Below are 22,746 nucleotides of genomic sequence, written 5' to 3'. Positions count from 1 at the left end.
GCGGCTCTGCGGCCGGCAGCCAATCAGCGGCGGCTCCCAGCGGGGTGGGAGGGGCAAAGAGGGGATTGACAGGCAGGGGAAGCAATGGGAGGTGAGGGCGGGATGGCAAGGCAGGGAAGGAGGGTGAGAGGGGTGGGGTTAAAGGGGTGTTGGCCAATCAGGGTGGGGAGGTGGAATGCTGAGCCAATTAGAAGGGTGGGTGGTGCGGATTGACAGCGCGCGAATCCAATCCCCTCCTTCCGAGCGCTCCGCTCTCACGGTGCGAGGGCGGCTTTGGCTTAGAGACCGAGAGGGTGGCTTAGAAACTGAGGGGGGGGGTGGTGGGCTGCGGACCAATCAGCAGCCGGATCCCCTCAGGGAAGGCGGTGCCTTGAAGATGGACGCGGCGCCCAGCCAATCCGCGCCCGCTCTCGTCGAGAAGGCGGTTCGGCGGCGCTGATTGACAGCGCGCGGAGCCAACCAGCTCGGCGAACGCCTCAGGCGCCTCGCAGCTGCTCCGGAGTCACTCCGGTTTGGCCGCGGTGGGCGGCGGGGGGAACGGGGAGGGGGGGCTTCGTGCCGGGGGGGGGGCGGCCGGGGCTGGGCAGCGGGTCTGGGCTGGGGACAGGGCCTTGGGACAGGGCCTTGGGATGGGGACGGGGACAGGGACAGGGCCTCGATGGGGGACGGGCCTGGGATGAGGCCTTGGGACGGGGCCTTGGGATGGGGACGGGGCCTGGGATGGGGACAGGGCCTTGGGATAGGGCCTGGAATGGGGACGGGGCCTGGGATTGGGCTTGGGATGGGGACAGGGCCTGGGATAGGGACAGGGACAGGGCCTGAGATGGGGACAGGGCCTTGGGATAGGGCCTGGGACAGGAACAGGGCTTTGGGAGGGGGCCTTGGGACAGGGACAGGGCCTGGGATGGGGACGGGGATGGGAACAGGGCCTGGGACAGGGCCTCGGAATGGGGGTGGGGACAGGGACAGGGCCTCGATGGGGGACAGGCCTGGGATGAGGCCTTGGGACGGGGCCTTGGGATGAGGCCTTGGGACGGGGCCTTGGGATGGGGACGGGGCCTGGGATGGGGACAGGGACAGGGCCTGAGACGGGGACAGGGTCTTGGGATAGGGCCTGGAATGGGGACAGGGCCTGAGATGGGGCTTGGGATGGGGACAGGGCCTTGGGACGGGGATGGGGACGGGGTCTGGGATGGGGACGGGGCCTTGGGACAGCGACAGGGCACGGGATGGGGTCAGGATCTTGGGAGGGGGCCTTGGGACAGGGACAGGGACACGGGCTGGGATGGGGAAAGGGACAGGGCTTTTGGGGGGGGGGGGCTGGGACCGGGACAGGGCCTTGGGACCGGGACAGGGCCTTGGGACAGGGACAGGGCCTTGGGACAGGGACAGGGCCTTGGGGTGGGAGCACTGGGAGGGGTGACTGGGAGCACTGGGGGGGTTACTGGGAGCACTGGGTGGCAGCAGTGTCCCCACAGGCGCCATGTTTGTGGCCGAAGGCTCCTGGACGTTGGTGGCCCCGGGGCAGCGTCCCCCCCTCGTCCCCCCAGGTCAGCATCCCTGTCCCCTCCTGTCCCCCCCCCCCCCCCACGTGCCCCCCCCCCCCACGTGCCCCCCTCCATGTGTCCCCCACCCCGCTCCACGTGCCCCCGTCTCTCCACATGTCCCCCATGTCCCCCTCCACGTGCCCCCCACCCCCCTCCACGTGCCCCCACCCCCCTCCACATGCCCCCCACCCCCTTCCACGTGCCCCCAGCCCCCTCCACGTGCCCCCCCGTCACTCCACATCTCCCCCATGTCACTCTCCATGTCCCCCCCACCCCACTCCACGTGTCCCCATGTCACTCCCCATGTCCCCCGTGCCACTCCCGGTGCCCCCCACCCCCCTCCACGTGTCCCCACCCCGCTCCCCGCTCCCCCGCCGCCTCGTGTCCCCTCCTCACCTCCTCCCCTCCCTCCTCAGCACCTCCGGGGCCACCCCCGCCGCCGTCACCTCCCGCCCCCCGCCACCAGCACGACGCCGTCCCCGCGTCCCCGCCGCCACCGCCGCCCGGCCCGCACCGCTGCGCCGACTGCGGCAAGACCTTCGGCGCCCGCTCGCGCCTGGCGGTGCACCGGCGCGTCCACACGGGCGAGCGCCCCTTCGCCTGCGCCCACTGCGGCAAACGCTTCAGCCAGAGCTCGGCCCTGGGCCTGCACCGGCGCCTCCACACCGGCGAGCGGCCGCACGCCTGCGGCGACTGCGGCAAAGCCTTCGCCGTCGCCTCCCACCTGGCGGTGCACCGGCGCGTCCACACGGGCGAGCGGCCCTTCGCCTGCGCCCACTGCGGCAAGCGCTTCAGCCAGAGCTCGGCGCTGGCCCTGCACCGCCGCGGCCACACCGGCGAGCGGCCGCACGCCTGCGGCGACTGCGGCAAAGCCTTCGCCGTCGCCTCCCACCTGGCCGCTCACCGCCGCATCCACACCGGGGAGAAGCCTTTCCCCTGCCCGCGCTGCGGCAAGCGCTTCCGCCAGCGCTCCGGCCTCGTCACGCACCAGCGGGGGCACAAGTAGCCGCGGGGACGCCGGGCTGGTGGCAACGCCAACGCCGCCGCCTCCGGGGACGCCGAACGTCCCCGAAACGCCGGACGCGGACGTCGGGAATCCCCTCAGCTCTGCCCACGCCGGGAGCGCCCGCGGGGACGCGCGGAAACGCTCGGGGACACCGCCGAAAGCGCCGAATGTCACCGGATCTCCTTCTGGGCGCCCCCCCCCCCCCCGGCACCGGTCCCCGAAACGCGAGGCTCGGAGGATGCCCTTAGCCCTGCCCGTCGCCGCGGGGCCGCCGCCGGCGCCCGCGGCCTCGCTGCGCGCGCCTGGGGACACGAGAAGCCTTTGGGGACACCAAAAATCGGGCCCCCCCCCCCCCCCGGTGCCGCCGAAGGTGCCTCCGGGAACCTTCCCGGCCCCCGCCCTACGCGGGGAGCGGAGAATCCCCTTGACTCTGCCCCTTGCTGCGAGGACGCCGCTTGTCACGCGCTCCTGGGGACACCGATAGCCTTGGGGACACCCCGATCCAGGTCCGGACACCCCAAAACTGCCCCCAGACCCCCTCCTTCCCCCCCCCTCCCCCAGAGACCCCCCTGGGAACTGGGGGGGCAGCACCAGGCCCCTAAATGGGGCGAAAAGGGGAAAAACTGCCCTTAAACACCCCCCTATAACGTGTATGGGGGGGGGCGGGTGTCCCCTGCACCCCTGGGGAGGGGGGGAATCGGGGGGGGGGGGGGCAATAGCGGGGGCAGTGGTGGGGAAGGGGTTAACACCATCGAGTCCGGGTCCTCCGAGCAGCGCAGAGCGGCCCCTGGTGGGGCCCGAGTGCTTCCGGGGGCGCGGGGCGGTGTCTGCGGGAGGCTCCGCGGCGGCGTTGAGGTGATTTGGGGGCGGGGGGGGAGGGGGGGATTTAGGGGAGGACCCCAAAACTGGGCCCGTTCACCCCTCGGGCTCCCCTCATTCCCAAGACCCCCCCGCCCCCCACCTCAGGGAGCCCCTGACCCCCCCCTCAGCCCCCCCAGCTCTATGACCCCCCCCCACGACCCCCTAGAAGCCCCCCAGACCCTCCTGGAACCCCCCAGGACCCTTCTAGAACCCCTCTAGGACCCCCCCCAGCCCCATCTACCCCCCTCAGCCCACCCTGCTCCCCCCATTCCCACCTGGGTCCTCCCTCTGGGCATGGGGGAGGGGAGTGGGACACAGGGGCTAAGACCCCCTCCCTCGTAACCCCCTCCCCAAATTCTCCCCCCAGGCCATGAAGCAGCCAGACGAGCAGCTTGGGGACCGGGACCGGGACGGGGGGACAGCCCCCGGTGGCCACGAAGGTGAGTCCTGTCCCCGAGGGGGGGGGCACAAAAGTGTATTATGGGGTGGGGGGCACAGAGGGGTGGGGGCCTTGTCAGTTTGGGTGACCGGGGGGGGTAATTTGGGTGACCGGGGGGGGTAATTTGGGTGATCGGGGGGGCAGTTTGGGTGATCAGGGGGGTAATATGGGTGACCGGGGGGGCAGTTTGGGTGACTGGGGGGTAATTTGGGTGACTGGGGGGGCAGTTTGGGTGACCGGGGGGGCAATTTGGGTGAACATGGGGCAATTTGGGCGATCTGTTGGCAATTTGGGTGATCGGGGGGGCAATTAGGGAGCTCAGGGGGGCAATTAGGGAGCTCAGGGGGGCAATTAGGGAGCTCGGGGGGGCAATCAGCGCTCGGGAAGGGCGATTACCGCTCCCCACGCCGCCACCCATCTCCGTCCTCCCCCAGGCACCATGGAGCCCCCCGAGGCGGACGCCCCCGAGGGTCTGGCGACGTCCCCGCCGCCACCACCTCCCCTTGGGCCGGAGTGGCCCTGGGGGCCGCCCCCCGCACCCCCCCGCAAGCCCTACAAGTGCACCGAGTGCGGCAAGGCCTTCGGGCAGAGCTCGCACCTGATGCGCCACCTGGGCACCCACACGGGCGAGAAGCCCTACAAGTGCGGCGCCTGCGCCAAGAGCTTCACCCAGAACTCCAACCTGCTCCAGCACCAGCGCGCCCACACCGGCGAGAAGCCCTACGAGTGCGGCGCCTGCGGCAAACGCTTCGGCTGGAGCTCCAACCTCAGCCAGCACCGCCGCCTCCACAGCGGCCAGAAGCCCTTCCGGTGCGGCCAGTGCGACAAACGCTTCAGCGAGAGCTCCCGCCTCGTCGAGCACCAGCGCACGCACACCGGTGAGAAGCCCTACCGCTGCCCCGATTGCCCCAAAACCTTCAGCCGAGGTTCCCACCTCGTCCGCCACCGCCGCCTCCACGCTACCGAACGGGGGCCCGGCCCGGCGCTGGCTGTGCGCCGGGGGCTCTGAGGGGACTCCCCGGGGTGAGGGGAGGAGGCGGCGGCGGTTCTGCGGTGGCCGCAGGGATGGGGTTTGCCCTCTTGGTGCCCGTTGCCGACGGAAGGATTCGTGGAAGAGCCACGACGCGGCCTGTGGCTGCTCCAGCCCTTCTCTGGTGGCCCCTGGGGACGTGGTCGGGCCCTGCCCGTCGTCAACACAACGGTTTCGGGAGGATCTGTGATGTGGCCGGTGGTTCCTACGGCCCTTCCGTGGTGGCCACGGGGACCTGGTTAGGCCCCGTCGGTGTCCATCGTCAACGCAAGGACTCGGGGAGGATCCGTGACGTGGCCAACGGCTCCTGTGGCCCTCCTGCGGTGGCCACGTGGGGACGTGGCTTGGCCCCCGCGACGCTCGGTATTGTGGGCAACCCCTGCGGGCAAACGGCCACGGGACTGGGGGACAAAAGTGGCCACAAAGGGGAGGACTCATGAGGTGGCTAATGGCTACACAGCCCTTCTTTGGTGGCCACGGGGCTGCGGGTTGGCCCTTTCGGCGCCCGCCATCAGCGCAAAGACTCGGGAAGCGTCCGCAACGTGGCCAGCAGCCACCCAGCTCTTCAGTGGTGGCCACAGAGATGTGGCTGGGTCCCACCGGTGCCCACTGCCAAGGCGAGGACGTGGGAGGGTCCACGATGTGGCCAACGGGGAGGTGATTTGGCCCCACTGGCGCCCCCCCGGTGGCTCTTGGAGAAGCCGTGTGGGCAACCGGAGGTGGCAGTGGGGCTGAACGCGGACGCGAAGACGTGGGGAGGACCCACGACGTGGCCCGATGGCTTCTGCAGCCTTCCTGCGGTGGCCACCGGGACATAATTTGGCCCCGTTGGCGCCCGGTGTCGTTGCAAAGACTCGGGGAGGCCCCGTGACGCAGCCGGCTGCCGCCGTGGCCCCTCTGTGGTGGCCACATGCCCACGGTTCAGCCCTGTCCATTCATGCACGGACAAGCAGCTGGGGGCAGGGGGGGAGGGGGATTTTTAGGGCAAATAATCGCACTAACGGCACTAAACAAGTCCTTAAAACCCACGTGTTGAGTTCCACCACCCGTCAGCGCCACGGAGCGCGTCTGACCGGCCGCGGCACGAGGGGACGGGAACCCCGTCATCGGGAAGCGCATCCTGGTTGGGAGGGGACGAGCGGGACGGACCCTGTGTCCCTCCATCTGTCCATCCAGGCCAAAGTCCTCCAGGTTTCACCCCAAAGTGCTCAAAGAGCCCCCCGCAGCACCCTCGCGCCGCGTGAGCACGTCCGGCGCCCGTGCCCTCGGCGTTTGGCCACGGCTCAAGGCGGTGGCGGCCCTGGCGGCGGTCCTGGTGGCGGCACGGGGTGGGTGGCAGCGGCGTGCCGCTCGAGGAGGGTGCGGTGGGAGAAGCCCTTGGTGCAGAGGCGGCACTGGAAGCGCTCGGTTCGGTGGGTGCGCATGTGGACGTTGAGGGAGCTCTTCTGAGTGAAGCGCTTGCAGCAGACGCTGCACTGGAAGGCGCGGACGCCCGTGTGGGTCACCATGTGCTTCAGCAGGTAGTCGCGGAGGGAGAAGGAGCGCCAGCAGATGGAGCACTGGTGGGGCTTCTCGCCTGCGGAGAGACAAACGGGTCAACGTGGGGCAAGACGGATCAACATGGGGCAAGACGGATCAACACGGGGCAAGACGGATCAACACGGGCCAGCGCGGAGCGAGATGGGTCAATTTGGAGCGAGATGGGTCAATTTGGAGTGAGACGGGTCAGTGCGGAGCGAGATGGGTCAACGCAGAGCGAGATGGGTCAACGCAGAGCGAGATGGGTCAACGTGGAGTGAGATGGGTCAGTTTGGAGCGAGATGGGTCAACGCGGAGGGAGATGGGTCAACGCGGAGGGAGATGGGTCAAGGCGGAGCGAGACGGGTCGACGCGGAGCGAGACGGGTCAGCGCGGAGGGAGATGGGTCAACGCGGAGCGAGATGGGTCAATGCGGAGCGAGATGGGTCAGCGTGGAGGGAGATGGGTCAACGCGCAGTGAGATGGGTCAATTTGGAACGAGATGGGTCAGCGTGGAGGGAGATGGGTCAATTTGGAGCGAGATGGGTCAATTTGGAGTGAGACGGGTCAGTGCGGAGCGAGATGGGTCAACGCAGAGCGAGATGGGTCAACGCAGAGCGAGATGGGTCAACGTGGAGTGAGATGGGTCAGTTTGGAGCGAGATGGGTCAACGCGGAGGGAGATGGGTCAACGCGGAGGGAGATGGGTCAAGGCGGAGCGAGACGGGTCGACGCGGAGCGAGACGGGTCAGCGCGGAGGGAGATGGGTCAACGCGGAGCGAGATGGGTCAATGCGGAGCGAGATGGGTCAGCGTGGAGGGAGATGGGTCAACGCGCAGTGAGATGGGTCAATTTGGAACGAGATGGGTCAGCGTGGAGGGAGATGGGTCAATTTGGAGCGAGATGGGTCAAGGCGGAGCGAGATGGGTCAACGTAGAGGGAGATGGATCAATTTGGAGCGAGATGGGTCAAGGCGGAGCGAGATGGGTCAACGTAGAGGGAGATGGATCAATTTGGAGCGAGATGGGTCGACACGGAGGGAGATGGGTCAATGCGGAGGGAGATGGGTCAATGCGGAGGGAGATGGGTCAAGGCGGAGCAAGATGGGTCAACGCGGAGCGAGACGGGTCAATGCAGATCAATGCAAGCAATGTGGAGCGACAGGTCAAAACGGAGTGACGCGGTCAACACGGATTGACACAGGTCAACACACGTCGCACAGGACAGCGTGGGCCAACATGGTGCAACGTGGGGCTTCGTGGGTCAGCAGGTCAACGGTGACATGGGTTAACGGACTGGCACGGAACAACATACATCAGCGTGGACCGACGTGGGGCTTTGTGGGTCAACAGGTCAACACAGTGATGGGTCAACAAGGGTCTACACAGCTCAGCATACGTCCACATGGATCAACGTGGGGCTTGGTGGGTCGGTGGTCAGCACGGCGGCAGGGCAACATGGGTCTACACAGCTCAACTTAGGTCAACGTGGACCAACGCGGGTCATTGTGGGTCAAGAAAGAGTGACACGGGTCAACGCAAGTTGACAGCTCGACATGGAGCGACGTGTCAACGTGGATCAGCACAGGTCAACGCATCAACATGGAGCAAGAGAGATGAACCCTAGAAAAACATGGGGCAACGCAGCTCAACGTATGTCAACATGGGTCAACACAGGTCATGGTGGGTCAACAGAGTGACACAGGTCAACGTGGAAGGTCAACACGGATCAACACACGTGACAGCTCGACATGGAGCGACGTGTCAACATGGATCAACACAGGTCAATGCAGCAACATGGAGCAAGAGAGATCAACCCTAGAACAACGTGGGTCAACACAGCTCAACGTATGTCAACATGGGTCAACACAGGTCATGGTGGGTCAACAGAGTGACACAGGTCAATGTGGAAGGTAAACAGGGATCAACACACGTGACAGCTCGACATGGAGCGACGTATCAACGTGGATCAACACAGGTCAACGCATCAACATGGAGCGAGAGAGATCAACTCTAGAACAACACGGGGCCAGCAGAGCTCAATGTACGTCTACATGGGTCAACACAGCTCAATATACGTCTACATGGGTCAACACAGGTCACGGTGGGTCAACAGAGTGACACGGGTCCAAAAAAGTCAACACAGGTTGACAGCTCAACATGGAAGGTCAACATGGATCAACACAGGTCAACGCATCAAGATGGAACAAGAACAACTCCAGAACAACGTGGGTCAACAGATGGAGGCGGAGCAACGTGGGTCAGCGCAGGTCCACGGGGACCAGCTGAGCGACACGACCCAAGCCCATGCAGACGAACACGGGTCCAGGTGGCTCAAAGTGGAGCGACACGCGTCCGTACGGCGCAGGCCGTGTCGCCGGATCCGCGCGGTGTGGCAAAGGTCAACGCATGTCAAGGTGGGTCAATGCACGTCGACGTGGGTCAAGGTGGGTCAACACAGAGCACACGGGGGGGACACGGCCACCCTTGCGTCCCATGTCCCCCTGTACCCTGTGGCTTCTTGTCCCTACCCCTTACTCCATCGTGTTCCCCATCCACGTTCCTCGTCATCTCCTCACCCTGGACATCCCCGTGATGCCCTCAACCCCGTCCTCCAGTGTCACCATCTCCACGTCGCCACCTCCCTTGCCCCACGTCCCTCATCCCCCCCGATGATCCTTTGTCATCATCAGAGACCCCCGAGGGACCCGCTTTGTCCCCGTGTCCCCACCGCGTCCCCTTACCGGAGTGGATGAACATGTGCTTGGTGTAGTTCTTGCGGGAGCTGAAGGTCTTCTGGCAGTGGCCGCACTGGTAGGACGGCTCGGGGCGACGCGAGGGACCGGCCCGCGGCACCTTGGGGACCGAGGGGACGCCGCCACTCGTCCCCCCCTCCTCGTAAAGTGGGGGCACCGGGGGGGCGAACCCCAGGCTGTTCCCTGCTGGCGCCACCTCGGCCCCGAAGGCCGAACCCCGTCCAGATGCCTCCAAGCCGCACTCGGGTCCCACCTTGCCCCCGTCCTCGCCTGGCCAGGGCGGCAGGAAAGCGTCGGAGAAGACCTCGGGGGCACCAAAAAACGGGGGCTCCTCGGCGGGGAACGGCGCCGGGGGCACCGAGCCTTCCTCCTCAGCGCCTGCCGCCGCCGCCACCACCTCCTCCTCCTCCTCCTCTTCCTCCTCCTCTTCCTCCTCCTCCTCCTTGACCGGCAGCTGGAGCCTCAACGGCTGCCGCTGCTTGCGGCTGTGACAGCTCGGCGGCCCCAGGTAGCCCTCGGGCTCCGGCGGTGGCCCCAGGAGCTCGCGGAGCTTGCGGCGGGCACCGGGCGCCACCGGCGGTGGCGCCGGCACGCGGGCGGGCGGCAGCGCCTTGGGGCCGCGGCTCTGGGAGATGATCTGGGTGCACTCGTCGATGACCGTCTTGATCTGCAGGATGGAGGCGGCGGTGAGGATCTGGAGGGCTTCCGACTGGGCCACCACCAGGCAGCCGCTGTACATGAACTCCACCAGCTGGCGCACGGCCCCGCTGGGGACGACGGGCGGCACCTCGATGGCCGAGTGGCCCAGGAGCAGCTTGTCGTGGAAGAAGGGGCTGCCGGCGGCCAGGACGCAGCGGTGGGCGCGCAGGGTGGCCTCGCGGATGCGCACGGTCACGTCGCAGAAGTGGCCGCCCAGGCGCTGCCCGTTGAGGGTCTCCAGCAGCGAGCGGCTGAAGTTCTGCAGGTGGATGTAGTGCACCGCCTCCGCCATGGCCGACGGGGGACGATGACGACGGGGGACAACAACAACGGGGGATGCCGACGGGGGATGACGATGAAGAGAGACGGCGGACGAGGGGACCGGGGAGGCCACCGGAGGGGCGGTCGGCGAGGTCCGCAGGTACCTGCGGGAAGAGCAGCGGGGGCTGGGGACGTCGTACGGGGTGCCACCAGGGGTTGGGGGACACTGTGGGGGACGTCGGCAGGTCTGAGGACGCCTTACGGGGTGTCACCGGGGCTTGGGGACACCTTATGGGGTGCCACCAGGGGTTGGGGACACCGTGGAGGACATCGGCTAGGTCTGAGGACGCCTTACGGGGTGTCACCGGGGGTTGGGGACACCTTACGGGGTGCCACCAGGGGTTCGGGACACCATTGAGGACATCAGCAGGGTCTCGGGATACCTCATGGGGTGCCACCAGGGGTTGGGGACACCTTACAGGGTCTCACCAGGGGTTGGGGACACCATATGGGGTGCCACCAGGGGTTGGGGACACCTTACGGGGTGTCACCAGGGGCTGAGGACATCTGTGGGAAGAGCAACGGGCTGGGGACGTCGTATGGGGTGTCACCGGGGGTTGGGGACACCACTGATGACATCATCAGGGCTTGGGGACACTTTATGGGGTGCCACCAGGGTTGGTGACACTGCCAATGACATCACCAGGGTCTGGGGACACTTCATGAGGTGCCACCAGGGGTTGGGGACACCTCTGATGACATCATCAGGGCCTGGGGACACTTTACGGGTGCCACCAGGGCTTGGTGACACCTCTGATGACGTCATCAAGGGCTGGGGACACTTTACGGGTGCCATGAGGGGTTCGGGACACCTCTGATGACGTCATCAAGGGCTGGGGACACTTCATGGGTGCCACCAGGGCTTGGTGACACCTCTAATGACGTCATCAAGGGCTGGGGACGCCTCCTGGGGTGCCACTAGGGTTGGTGACACCGCCGATGACGTCATCATGGCCTGCGGACACTTCCTGGGGTGCCACCAGGGGTTGGGGACACCACTGATGACGTCATCAAGGGCTGGGGACCCCTCCTGGGGTGCCACCAGGGCTTGGTGACGCCGCCGATGACGTCACGAGCCCCGCTGACACCGCCCGGGCCCGGCGAAGCCCCCGGGGGCCGGGGCCGCTTCGGGAGTGACGTCACCGCCGGCCGGGTGACGTCAGCGCGGCGGGGGAGGGAGGGGGGCGGGGGCCGCGCGGGGGGGCGGGGCCGCACTCACCTCGCGCCCGCGGCAGCCGCCGCCGGCCCCCGAAGCGCCGCCGCCGCCGCTTCCGGTCCGCCACGGCGCGTCACTTCCGGCGCCGGAGGGGCCGGGGCGGAAGTGAGCGGGGAGGGAGGGAGGGACGGGGGGGGAGCTGCTCCCCGCACCATAGAGACGGGAGGCCAGGAGGGGCCCCGTAGGGACCCCATAGGGACCCCATAAGAACCCCGTAGGAACCCCATAGGGATCCTGTAGGGACCCCATAGGGACCCCCTAGGGACGCCACAGGGACCCCACAGGGACCCCATAAGGACCCCGTAGGAACCCCATAAGAACCCCGTTGGGACCCCACAGGGACTCCATAGGGACCCCATAAGGTCCGCATAGGGACCCCACAGGGACCTCATAAGAACCCCATCGGGACCCCATAAGAACCCCGTAAGGACCCCATAGGGATCCTGTAGGGACCCCATAAAGACCCCGTAGGGACCCCATAGGGACCCCACAGAGACCCCATAGGGACCCCATGGGGCTGCAGACCCCTATAGAACCCCATAGGCGCCTCCACAGGGACCCACAAACCCTGCAGGCCCCATTGGGGCCTCTTAGGGCCCCAGTCCCCTATGGAGATCTGTAAGGACCCTGTTGGTCCCTATAGACCCCTGTATGGACCTTCTGGGGCAGAGTCCCCTATAGACCTTATAGGGACCCCTGTACAAACCCTATAGGACTGCGGTCCCTTTTAGGCCCTCATAGGGGCTCCATAGGGACCTTGTAGGGCTGCAGCCCCCTGTAGAGCTCCATAGGGCTAGGATCCCTTCCCCCCGCCAGCATCCCCCTATAGGTTGACCCATGTTGACCTGTGATGGCCCATGTTAACCCATGTAGACCTGCGTTGATCCATGTTAACCCATGTTGACCTGTGTTGATCCACGTTGACCCATGTAGACCCGTGTTGACCCATTTTGACTTGTGATGGTCCATGTTGACCCATGTTGACCTGTGATGACCCATGTTAACCCATGTAGACCTGCGTTGGTCTGTGTTGACCCATGTAGACCTGTGATGACCCATGTCGACCTGCGTTGATCCACGTTGACCCACGTCACTCTGTGCTGCTCCGTTTCACCCCCTGGCCACCTGTGTTCATCCGCGTTGACCTGTGTCAATCTCTGTTGTCCCGCGTTGACCCAGTGTTGATCCACGTTCACGCCTGGTGCCCCACGTCACGGTTGATCCCCGTTGAGCTCATTTCCCCCACGTTGCTCTTTGTTGACCCATCCCAACCCATGTTGATGTGTGCTGGCCCGTGCTGGCCCGTGTCGGCCCGTGTCGGCCCGTGTTGGCCCGTGTTGGCCCGTGTTGGCCCGTGTTAACCCGTGTCACTCTGCTGCTTCGATTGGACCCATGCAGACCTGGGTTGACCAAAGTCAACCTCCGTTGACCCGTGTTGACCCATGCCGACCCGTGTTGACCCGTGCCAACCCGTGTCGACCCGTGTCAACCCGTGTCGCTCCGTGTTCCTCCGTTTTGACCCATGCCAACATCACTCTACCATACCTCAGGGACCACCTTCCCCCTGCAGCTGTGCACCCACCACAACCCCACCCACCCCTAGCTCCTTCACCCACCACCCAGAGAGTGTCTGAGTCCCTTTGGAGGGACCCAAATATCCGGGTGCCCCAAGGAGGTGCCTGGATGCTTTGGGTGCCCCATGGAGGTGCTTTGGTGCCCCATGGGGGTGCTTGGGTGCCCCGTGGAGGTGCTTGGGTGCTCCAGGAAGGTGCTTGGATGGTCAGGGGAGGTGTTTGGGTGCTCAAAGGAGGTGTTTGGGTGCTCCAAGAAGGTCCTTGGGTGCCCCGGGGGGATGCATGGGTGCTCAAAAGATGCTTGGGTGCCCCAAGAGGTGCTTGGGTGTCCCAGGGACATGCATGGGAGGTGCTTCAAGGATGATTGGGTGCCCAGGGAGATGCTTGGTTGTCCCGAGGAGGTATTTGGGTGCTCTGTGGAGGTTCTTGGGAGCTCCAGTAAGGTCCTTGGGTGCCCCTAGGAGGTGCTTGGGTGCTCCAGGGAGGTTCTTGGGTGCCCCTGGAGACGCTTTTGGGCCCTGAGGAGATGCTTGGGTGCCCAGTTATACACTTGGGTGCTCTATGGAGGTCCTTGGGTTCTCCATGGGGATTCTTGGGTGCTTCAGGTAGGCTCTTGGGTGCTCCAGGGAGGTTTTTGGGTACCCTGGAGATGCTTTTGGGCCCTGAGGAGATGCTTGGGTGCTCCAGGAAGGTCCTTGGGTGCTCCAGGAAGTTTCTGGATGCTCCACAGAGGTCCTTGGGTGCCCCTGGAGATGCGTTTGGGCCCTGAGGACATGCTTGGGTGCCCAGTTATACACTTGGGTGCTCCAGGGAGGTCCTTGGGTGCTCCATGGGGATTCTTGGGTGCTTCAGGTAGGTTCTTGGGTGCTCCAGGGAGGTCCTTGGGTGCTCCAGGAAGTTTCTGGGTGCTCCAGGGAGGTTCCTGGGTGCCCCTGGAGATGCTTTTGGGCCCTGAGGAGATGCTTGGGTGCCCAGTTATACACTTGGGTGCTCCAGGGAGGTCCTTGGGTGCTCCATGGGGATTCTTGGGTGCTCCAGGAAGTGTCTGGGTGCTCCAGGGAGGTTCCTGGGTGCTCCAGGAAGTTTCTGGGTGCTCCAGAAAGGTTCCTGGGTGCCCCTGGAGATGCTTTTGGGCCCTGAGGAGATGCTTGGGTGCCCAGTTATACACTTGGGCGCCCTTGAGAGACGCTTGGGTGCTCCAGGGAGTTTCTTGGGTGCTCCGGGGAGGCGCCCGCATCCCTCGGGCGAGGGCTGGCCCCCGATGCCGCCCTACCGCAGCCGGCGGGGCAGAACCGATGTCCCCGGCCACCTGGGTCCCCTGGGGGGTGGGCGGGCTCTGGGTACAGCCCCGGGGGGGGGGGGGGGCCGAGATGGGTGGGAGGTGCCCTGGGTCCTCCCGTGCCCGCGGCGGCGGTGGCACCGGCAGCGCCCAGCCCCGGCCACCAGTCCCCGGGCTTGGCACCGTGGGGACAGGGCGAGGCGAGGGGACACCGCGGTGGCACCTGCCACCCTCCCGACCCCCCCCTCCTCAGAGGGACCCGGGCGTGAGGGATGTTATTGTAGGGTCTCCTCAGCTTCTCTTGTTTTTGTAGGCCCCCCCCCCAAGTTTGGGCTATGGTGGACGAGGGCACCCCCAGACTGGCACAGGTGAGTGGGGACTGGGGGGGGGGCATTTTGGGGATTTGGGGACCCCCCCCACAGTGACTCAGGGGACCCAGGTGTTTAGGGGGGACCCAGGTGACTGGGGGGGACACAAATTGGGGGGGGGGGGGGGACCCAGGTGATTGGGGCGGGGGGGGGGAATCCCAGGGATTTGGGGGAGCCCCAACCAGGGCACCCCAGTGTTTGGGGTGGGGGGGATGTAGGGATCTGGGGAGCCCCCACCCCGGAAACCCAAAGATCTGGAGGGGGCACCAAGGGATTTAGGGCACCCCCCCCCACCCCCCCCCAGGGTTGTTTGGGGGGGGGACCCAGGTGTGGGGGGAGGACCCAGAGGTGTGGGGGCACCGGGGTGGGGAACAGGACCCAGGTTTCCAGCTGGGGGGCAGCAGGGATTTGGGGGATCCCCCCCCCCAAAGTTACCCTGGGGGGGGGCAGCAAGGATTTGGGCCCCCCCTCCATCACTTATAGGACCCAGGGACCCATCCCCCTTCCCCTTCCCTTACCAGGGCCCCCGGGCGCCCCCCCCCCCAACCACGGCCCCGCTGGCCCCAGGCCAGGCCCCGGGGCTGGAATTGGGACACGGGGCGGGGGACGGGGACCGGGGCGTCCCCAAGCCGCCGCTCCCCTCCCCCCACCGTGGGAAAGCCCATCCCCCACCCAGGGCCCCCCCCCCCACCCCCCCCCCACCCCCCCACCCCCCCCCCAAGGGACCCCCGGGTCCCCTGCCCCCACCTCCCCTTGTGTCCCCCCCCCCCCGTCCCCCCCCAGGCCCAGCGCCGGAGGGACCTGGAGGCGGAGCTTCGTGACCTCAGCAACCAGGTGGGAGGGGCCTGGCAGGAGGGGCGGGGCCTGGAGCTGCCAGTCACACGCCAGGCCCCCGCCCTCCCTCGGGTCAGGGGGCGGGGCACTGAGCTGTCACTCACAGCCTGTGTGCCCCGCCCCCCCGTTAGGTGGCGGCGCTGGGGCGGAGCCTGGCGCAGGAGAGGGGGCGGAGCCTGGCAGAGGGCGGGGCTCTGAGGGCGCTGGAGCTGGCGGTGGGCGGAGCCCAGGCACGGGTGGGCGGAGCCTGTCGGGCCCGGGACCGCGCCTACGAGCGGCTTCGGCAGCAACAGGTGGGCGGGGTCAGGCCTCGGGTGGGCGGAGCCTGGAGGGGTGGGGCAGGGGGGTGTGGCCTGTAAAGGGGCGGGGCTTACGCGGGGCTGGGGGGGTGTGGGCGGGGCTTCAGGGGGTGGGCGGGGCCTTTGCGAAGGGGGTTGGGGGCGGGGCTTTTGGGGTGGGCGGGCCTTACGCAGCCCCGCCCCCCAGGAGGCGGGGCAAGGTCTGTGGGCGGAGCTGGAGGCAGCACGCGCCGCCCGAGCGGGGGCGGAGCTTCGGGCGCAGGAGGCGGAGTCACGGCGCCAGGCCCGGGAGGCGGAGCTGGAGCGGCTGCGGCAGGTGGGCGGGGCTACAGGGTTGGGGGCGGGGCTACGGGGTTTGGGGGCGGGGCTAAGGGAGGCTGGGGGCGGGGCTAAGGGAGAGGGGGGCGGGGCTACGCGAGGGGGCGGGGCTATGTGGGAGGGGGTGGTGCTATCCGACCAATGGGAGGGTGTGTAGGCCCCGTGGGTGGGGCTAGAGGGCCAGGGGCGGGGCCAATTAACCAGGGAGGCGGGGCTAAGGGCTGGCGCTTGTGGGAGGAGCTTACGGGGGGGGCGTGTCCATCGTGGCTCCACCCCCAGGCGGTGGCAGCGGCCCAGCATGCCCGGCGGCGGGCGGAGCAGGAGCGCGACGACATGGCCGCCCGCATGCCCCGCCCACCCAGCCCCACGTGAGTGCCCGCCCGTGGCCACGCCCCCCTCCCTGGCCACGCCCACGGCCCCTATACATGGCCCCCATAGGCTGCCCGCTATAGGGTGCCCCCACTGCGTGGCCCCTATAGCCCCCATGATGCATCCCCTATAGCACCCATTGGCGCATCCCCTATAACACCACAGAGCATCCCCTATAGCCCACGTCATGTCCCCTATAGCCCCCACAGCCTGTCTCCTATAGCCCCCATAGCCTGTCCCCTATAGCCCACGTCATGTACCCTGTAGCCCCCACAGCCTGTCTCCTATAGCCTCCATAGCCTGTCCCCTATAGCCCACGTCATGTCCCCTATAGCCCCCATTGGCTGTCCCCTGTAGCCCCCATAGCCTGTCCCCTATAGCCCACGTCATGTCCCCTATAGCCCCTACAGCCTGTCTCCTATAGCCCCCATAGCCTGTCCCCTATAGCCCACGTCATGTCCCCTATAGCCCCCACAGCCTGTCTCCTATAGCCCCCATAGCCTGTCCCCTATAGCCCACGTCATGCCCCCTATAGCCCCTACAGCCTGTCTCCTATAGCCCCCATAGCCTGTCCCCTATAGCCCACGTCATGTCCCCTATAGCCCCCACAGCCTGTCTCCTATAGCCCCCATAGCCTGTCCCCTATAGCCCATGTCATGTCCCCTATAGCCCCCACAGCCTGTCTCCTATAGCCCCCATAGCCTGTCTCCTATAGCCCACGTCATGTCCCCTATAGCCCCCATGGTGCTTCTCCTATAGCCCCCAAGGCATGCCCTCTACAGTCCTATAGTGTGTCCCTATATTCCCCATGGCACATCCCCTATAGCCCCCATGGTATGTCCCCTATACCTCCCATGGCACATCCCCTATAGCCCCCATGGTATTTCCCTGATATTCCCCATAGAATGTCCCCTATAGCCTCCATGGCACATCCCCTATACCCCCCATGGCACAACCCCTATAGCCCCCAGGGTATGTTCCCTATATTCCCCATGGCACATCCCCTATACCCCCCATGGCACATCCCCTATATCCCCATGCCACCTCCCCCGCAGCAAACCCTCTATAGGCCCCACACTGCATCCCCTACACTCCCCGTGCCCCGTGACCCTCTTGCAGCCCCTATAGCCGCTATGGGTGCAGGGGGGGCCGGGACCCCGGGGAGCTGCAGGCGGCACTGGCGGAGCTGCGGGAGCACAACCGGGAGCTGCGGCAGCGCCTGCACCAGCGGCATGAGCAGGTCGGGCACCTATAGGGCACCTATAGGGGGCACCTATAGGGGTAGCCATGGGGGACGTATAGAGGGCACCTATGGCAGGTCTTGGGGGTTGTCTGTTTGGGGCTTGGGGCACCTAGAGGGAAGTTGGGGGTGCACCTATAATGCCCGTAGGTGCACCTATAGGCAATATATAGGGGGGACGTATGGTGGGGACGTATGGGAGGATCCTATGGGCACCTACGGAGGGCACCTCTAGGGTGGGGCATATGGGGGGACGTATGGGGACGTGGGAGGAATTTATGGGGGGACGTATGGGGGCACCTGTTGGGGAGGTGAGGGTGCCTATGGGGGAACGTATGGGGGACATATAGAGGGGTGCAAAGGGGGGGGCGTACAGGGGCTGGGGGGTTGGGGGGGGAGGAGGGGCACGTCTGGGTGCTGTGGGGGCACTTTTGGTGCCGAGGGTGAAATTTTTGGGTCCAGCGGGCGAATATTTGGGTGCTATTTGTGCATTTTTGGGTGCTCTGGGTGCCTTTTGGGCGCCATTGGTGCATTTTGGGGCACCGTGGGTGCATTTTGGGGCACCATGGGTGCCTTTTTGGGTGCTCTGGGTGCCTTTTGGGTGCCGTTGGTGCTTTTTGGGGCACAATGGGTGCATTTTGGGGCACCGTGAGTGCATTTTTGGGTACTGTGGGTGCATTTTTGGGTGCTCTGGGTGCCTTTTGGGCGCCGTCGGTGCATTTTGGGGCACCGAGGCTGCCCCCAGGCACTGACTCCCATGGGTGCAGGCGCAGGAGCTGCAGCGGGCGCTGGCGGGGGCTCGGGCACGGGCTCGGACGGCAGCGGGGGCGCGGGCCCAGCTGGAACGGGAGCAGCGGGGGCTGCGGGGGCGGCTGCAGCACCCCGGGGTGCCCCCGCACCCGGCCGAGGCCGCCCTGCGCGCCCGCTGCCTCCACCTCCAGGAGCTGCTGAACCGCGAGGCCGGGTGAGCAGCGGGGTCCCCGGGGGGCTGGCGATGGTCCCGGGAGGTCCAAGGTGGGCCCAGGGTGGGCTTGGGTGGCCCCAAGGTGGGCCAAGGTGGGCCCAGGGTGGCTCCGGATTCCCCCAAAGCGGACCAGGAGTGGTCCAGAGGGGCCCCAAGATGGGTTCAGGGTGGTCTTGGGTGGCCCTGGGGTGGTCCTGGGTGGCCCAGGGTGGTCCAGGGTGGTCCAGGGTGGTCTTGGGTGGCCCTGGGGTGGTCCTGGGTGGCCCAGGGTGGTCCAGGGTGGTCTTGGGTGGCCCTGGGGTGGTCCAGGGTGGTGTTGGGTGGTCCCAGGCTGGTCTTGGGTGGCCCTGGGGTGGTCCGGGGTGGTGCGAGGTGGTCCCAGGGTGGTCTTGGGTGGCCCAGGATGTCCCAGGGTGGTCTTGGGTGGCCCTGGGGTGGTCCGGGGTGGTGCGAGGTGGTCCCAGGGTGGTCCTGGGTGCCTCAGGGTGGTCCAGGGTGGTACTGGGTGCCCCCAGGTTGTACCACCATTTGCCCCGGGGTGTCCTCAGGGTGCTCCGGGGTGCCCCAACGGTGGCCCCGGGGTGGCCGTGGGGTGACCTTAGCTCACGGTGCTCCAGGGTGGTCTTGGGGGGGGTCCCACAGTGCCCCTGAGGTCTCACTTGCCCGTGGGTGCCGTGGGGGTGCTGTGGGGCACCCATGGGTGCCGTGAGGGTGATGTGGGGCACCCATGGGTGCCGGGGAGGTGCCGTGGGGCACCCATGGGTGCTGTGAGGGTGCCACGGGGCACCCATGGGTGCCATGGGGGTGCCGTGGGGCACCCATGGGTGCCGTGGGGGTGACATGGGACACCCATGGGTGATGCGGGGCACCCATGGGTGCCGTGGGGGTGACGCGGGGCACCCATGGGCACAGGGCGCGGGCGGCGCTGGCCCGGGCGTCGCGGGCGGCGGGACGGCGCCTGCGGGTGCTGCTGGCGGAGGCCGAGGAGCAGCGGCTGCGGGGGGAGCGCTACCGCCTGCAGGTGACGTCACGGGCGTGACGTCATCACCGGGGGGGTGACGTCACGGGGGTGGGGGTGACGTTATGGGGGGGGAGGGGGCATCACGTCACGGGCGTGCGTGTCGCCCGCGGGGTTCCCTGAGCGGGCTGGGGGAGGGCGGTGTGGAGGCGTCACCCTCTGTCACCCAGTGTCACCCCGTGTCACCCCACGTCCCCTGGGTTTCCCCGCAGTGGCGGCACGTCCCCCCGTGTCCCCCCGAGTCCCCCCGTGTCCCCATGCCCCCCCATGTCCCAAAGCCACGTGTCACCCCATGTCCTGTCACCCCACGCCCTGTGTCCCCGTGTCCCCACACCATGTCCCCCAGTCCCCCCATGTCCCCCCATCTCCCCCTTGTCCCCGCACATGTCCCCATGTCCCTACCATGTCCCCTCGTGTCCCCCATCTCCTCCCCCATGTCCCCACTGTGTCCCCCCATGTCCCTTCCATCTCCCCCATGTCCCTTCCATCTCCCCCTTGTCCCCCCCATGCCCCCCCATGTCCCCCATCTCTCCCCTATGTCCTCCCCATGTTCCCCCATGTCCCCCCATCTCCCCTATGTCCCTCCTGTGTCCCCCCCCATCCCCCCAAGGTCCCCCCATGTCCCCCCCATGTCCCCAATCTCCCCCATGTCCCTTCCATTGCCCCATGTCCCCCCCATGTCCCCCATCTCTCCCCTATGCCCCCCCCATGTCCCCCCATGTCCCCCATCTTGGCCCCCCCATCCCCCCAAGGTCCCCCCCATGCCCCCCCATGTCCCCCCATCTCCCCTATGTCCCTCCCGTGTCCCCCCCCATGCCCCCCCATGTCCCCCATCTTGTCCTCCCCCATCCCCCCAAGGTCCCCCCATGTCCCCCCATGTCCCCAATCTCCCCCATGTCCCTTCTATTGCCCCATGTCCCCCATCTCTCCCGTGTCCCCCCCATGTCCCCCCCCATGTCCCTTCCATCTCCCCCTTGTCCCTCCATGTCCCCCGTCCCCCATCTCTCCCCTATGTCCCCCCATGTCCCTTCCATCTCCCCCTTGTCCCCCCCATTCCCCCCCATGTCCCTTCCATCTCCCCCATGTCCCCCCATGTCCCCCCATCTCCCCTATGTCCCTCCTGTGTCCCCCCCATCCCCCCAAGGTCCCCCCATGTCCCCCCCATGTCCCTTCCATCTCCCCCATGTCCCCCCATGTCCCCCGTCTTATCCCCCCCCATGTCTCCCCCAGTGTCCCCCCCATGCGTCCCCACACCCCGTGTCCCCCCCCCTCACCCCGTCCCCGCAGGCGGAGGCCACCGAGGCGGCCGAGCGGGCGCTGCGGGACCAGGTGGCGGCGGTGGCGGCGGGGACGGCGCGCGTCGAGGCCCAGGGCCACCGCCTGCGCCGGGCGCTGGACGACGTCGGGGACGGCGCCGCTGCCACCGCGCGCCGCGTGGCCGCCCTGCGGGCCCGCCTCAGGTGGGTGCCCGCGTCCGTAACGCCCGGCGGGTGCCTACGGGCCCCTATGGCACCCTATGGGCTTCCTAGGGCCCCCTTCTGGGCCCTTATAGCACCCTATGGGCTTCCTAGGAGCCCCTTCTGGGCCCCTATAGCACCCTATGGGCTCCCTAGAGACCTCTGTGGGCCCCTATAGCACCTTATGGACTCCCTAGAGTGCCCTGTGGGCCCCTATAGCACCTTATGAACTCCCTAGAGTCCCCTGTGGGCCCCCTATAGCACCCTATAGGCTCCCTAGGGCCCCCTTCTGGGCCCTTATAGCACCCTATGGGCTTCCTAGGGCCCCCTTCTGGGCCCCTATAGCACCCTATGGGCTCCCTAGAGACTTCTGTGGGCCCCTATAGCACCTTATGGACTCCCTAGACTGCCCTGTGGGCCCCTATAGCACCCTATGGGCTCCCTAGAGACCTCTGTGGGCCCCTATAGCACCCTATGGGCTTCCTAGAGCCCCCTGTGGGCCCCTATAGCAGCCTATGTGCTCCCTAGAGACCTCTGTGGGCCCCTATAGCACCCTATGGGCTGCCTAGAGACACCTACGGGCCCCTATAGCACCCTATGGACTTCCTAGAGCGCCCTGTGGGCCCCTATAGCACCCTATGTGCTCCCTAGAGACCTCTGTGGGCCCCTATAGCACCCTATGGACTCCCTAGAGACCTCTGTGGGCCCCTATAGCACCTTATGGACTCCCTAGAGCCTCTTTGTGGGCCCCTATAGAAACTTACGGCCTCCCTAGGGCTCCCTGTGGGCCCCCATAGCATGTTATGGACTCCCTAAAGATCTCTGTGGGCCCCTATAGCACCCCATGGGCTTCCTAGAGCCCCCTGTGGGCCCCTATAGCACCCCATGGGCTTCCTAGAGACCTCTGTGGGCCCCTATAGCATGTTATGGACTCCCTAGAGTCCCGTGGGCCCCCTATAGCACCCTATGGGCTCCCGAGAGGCTGGGGGGGGAGGGGAGGGCTGTATATGGCCAGGGGGATTATGGGATAGTGGGGGGCTCTGGGGGGGCTGTATGGGGCTAGGGGGATTAGGGGATATTGGGGGGCTCGGGGGGGGCCGTATGGGGCCAGGAGGATTATGGGACAGTGGGAGGGGCTCGGGGGGGGGGGCTGTATGGGGCCAGAGGATTTATGGGATTGTGGGGGGGCCGTATGGGGCCAGGGGGATTATGGGACAGTGGGGGGGGTCTCTGCCCCCCCCCCCAAAAAAAAATCCCCTGGCTGCCCCCAGGTGCGACCCGCTGACGCTGTCCCGCACCGTGCGCCGCATGCTCCGGGGGGAGGACGAGGACAGCGAGGACAGCGAGGACAGCGAGGACAGCGGGGACAGCGGGGGCGGCGGGTCCCCCCCGTGGGCCCTCGGGGAGACCCTCAAAACCGCCCTTGGCCCCCGGGGGGGCCTCGAAACCGCCCCCGGTCCCAGGGGGGGCCCCGAAACCGCCCCCGGGGAGCCCCTTGAAACCGCCGCCGGTCCCAGGGGGGGCCTCGAAACCGCCCCCAAGGAGCCCTAAAAGTGGCTCTGACCCCATAGAGCCCCCCCCGGGACCCTCCTGACCCCCCCTTTAGGGGTTGGGGGGGGAGGGGGGCTCTACAGA

At 67.0% G+C, this 22,746-nt stretch overlaps 4 protein-coding genes across 7 annotated transcripts; 3 read left to right on the top strand and 1 right to left on the bottom strand.

Annotated features, from left to right (window-relative positions):
- Nucleotides 1-34: 34 nt before the first annotated feature.
- Nucleotides 35-2,553, top strand: LOC308187124 (uncharacterized protein; the record flags this gene model as incomplete). 2 transcript variants are annotated; one of them, XM_080609277.1, is made up of 3 exons in its annotated part: nt 35-510; nt 1,479-1,550; nt 1,964-2,553. In XM_080609277.1, the coding sequence occupies exons 2-3, from the start codon at nt 1,484-1,486 to the stop codon at nt 2,551-2,553; spliced, it is 657 nt and encodes a 218-aa protein (XP_080465403.1). In that variant the 5' UTR covers nt 35-510; nt 1,479-1,483. The 2 variants fall into 2 exon arrangements, with proteins under 2 accessions (XP_080465403.1, XP_080465402.1); XM_080609276.1 differs by having other exon boundaries at nt 35-521.
- On the top strand, nt 2,553-9,965 carry LOC308187125 (uncharacterized protein). Of its 2 annotated transcripts, XM_080609279.1 has the most exons (4): nt 2,920-3,059; nt 3,782-3,854; nt 4,288-4,731; nt 9,829-9,965. In XM_080609279.1, exons 2-4 carry the CDS (start codon nt 3,785-3,787, stop codon nt 9,843-9,845), a joined length of 531 nt encoding a protein of 176 aa, XP_080465405.1. In that variant the 5' UTR covers nt 2,920-3,059; nt 3,782-3,784; the 3' UTR covers nt 9,846-9,965. The 2 variants fall into 2 exon arrangements, with proteins under 2 accessions (XP_080465404.1, XP_080465405.1); XM_080609278.1 differs by lacking the exon at nt 9,829-9,965 and having other exon boundaries at nt 2,553-3,059; nt 4,288-5,907.
- ZBTB45 (zinc finger and BTB domain containing 45) lies at nt 5,899-11,474 on the bottom strand. 2 transcript variants are annotated; one of them, XM_080609274.1, is made up of 3 exons: nt 11,395-11,474; nt 9,144-10,279; nt 5,899-6,459 (listed from the first exon to the last, which is right to left on the bottom strand). In XM_080609274.1, exons 2-3 carry the CDS (start codon nt 10,144-10,146, stop codon nt 6,167-6,169), a joined length of 1,296 nt encoding a protein of 431 aa, XP_080465400.1. In that variant the 5' UTR covers nt 10,147-10,279; nt 11,395-11,474; the 3' UTR covers nt 5,899-6,166. The 2 variants fall into 2 exon arrangements, with proteins under 2 accessions (XP_080465400.1, XP_080465401.1); XM_080609275.1 differs by having other exon boundaries at nt 9,144-10,300; nt 11,395-11,452.
- MYH14 (myosin heavy chain 14) lies at nt 11,390-22,746 on the top strand. The gene is made up of 11 exons (XM_080609273.1): nt 11,390-11,496; nt 14,558-14,612; nt 15,396-15,446; nt 15,578-15,739; nt 15,933-16,061; nt 16,343-16,431; nt 17,552-17,672; nt 18,440-18,636; nt 19,549-19,657; nt 20,942-21,114; nt 22,383-22,746. The coding sequence occupies exons 2-11, from the start codon at nt 14,580-14,582 to the stop codon at nt 22,660-22,662; spliced, it is 1,344 nt and encodes a 447-aa protein (XP_080465399.1). The 5' UTR covers nt 11,390-11,496; nt 14,558-14,579; the 3' UTR covers nt 22,663-22,746.

The sequence above is a fragment of the Anser brachyrhynchus genome (genome assembly GCF_964034855.1).
Source record: "Anser brachyrhynchus genome assembly, contig: SCAFFOLD_335, whole genome shotgun sequence".
NCBI lineage: Eukaryota > Metazoa > Chordata > Aves > Anseriformes > Anatidae > Anser > Anser brachyrhynchus.
The sequence above is the reverse complement of the archived record's forward strand: the minus strand, read 5'-3'. Positions and strand labels throughout refer to the sequence as shown.

Coding starts and splice junctions, on each gene's coding strand:
- MYH14 (XM_080609273.1), top strand. CDS start 14,580: ATGGTGGACGAGGGCACCCCCAGACTGGCACAG. Junction 15,447..15,577: donor TTCGTGACCTCAGCAACCAG/GTGGGAGGGGCC, acceptor CCCCCCCGTTAG/GTGGCGGCGCTGGGGCGGAG. Junction 15,740..15,932: donor AGCGGCTTCGGCAGCAACAG/GTGGGCGGGGTC, acceptor CCCGCCCCCCAG/GAGGCGGGGCAAGGTCTGTG.
- ZBTB45 (XM_080609274.1), bottom strand. CDS start 10,146: ATGGCGGAGGCGGTGCACTACATCCACCTGCAGAACTTCAGCCGCTCG. Junction 6,460..9,143: donor GCACATGTTCATCCACTCCG/GTAAGGGGACGC, acceptor GTCTCTCCGCAG/GCGAGAAGCCCCACCAGTGC.
- LOC308187125 (XM_080609278.1), top strand. CDS start 3,785: ATGAAGCAGCCAGACGAGCAGCTTGGGGACCGGGACCGGGACGGGGGG. Junction 3,855..4,287: donor AGCCCCCGGTGGCCACGAAG/GTGAGTCCTGTC, acceptor GTCCTCCCCCAG/GCACCATGGAGCCCCCCGAG.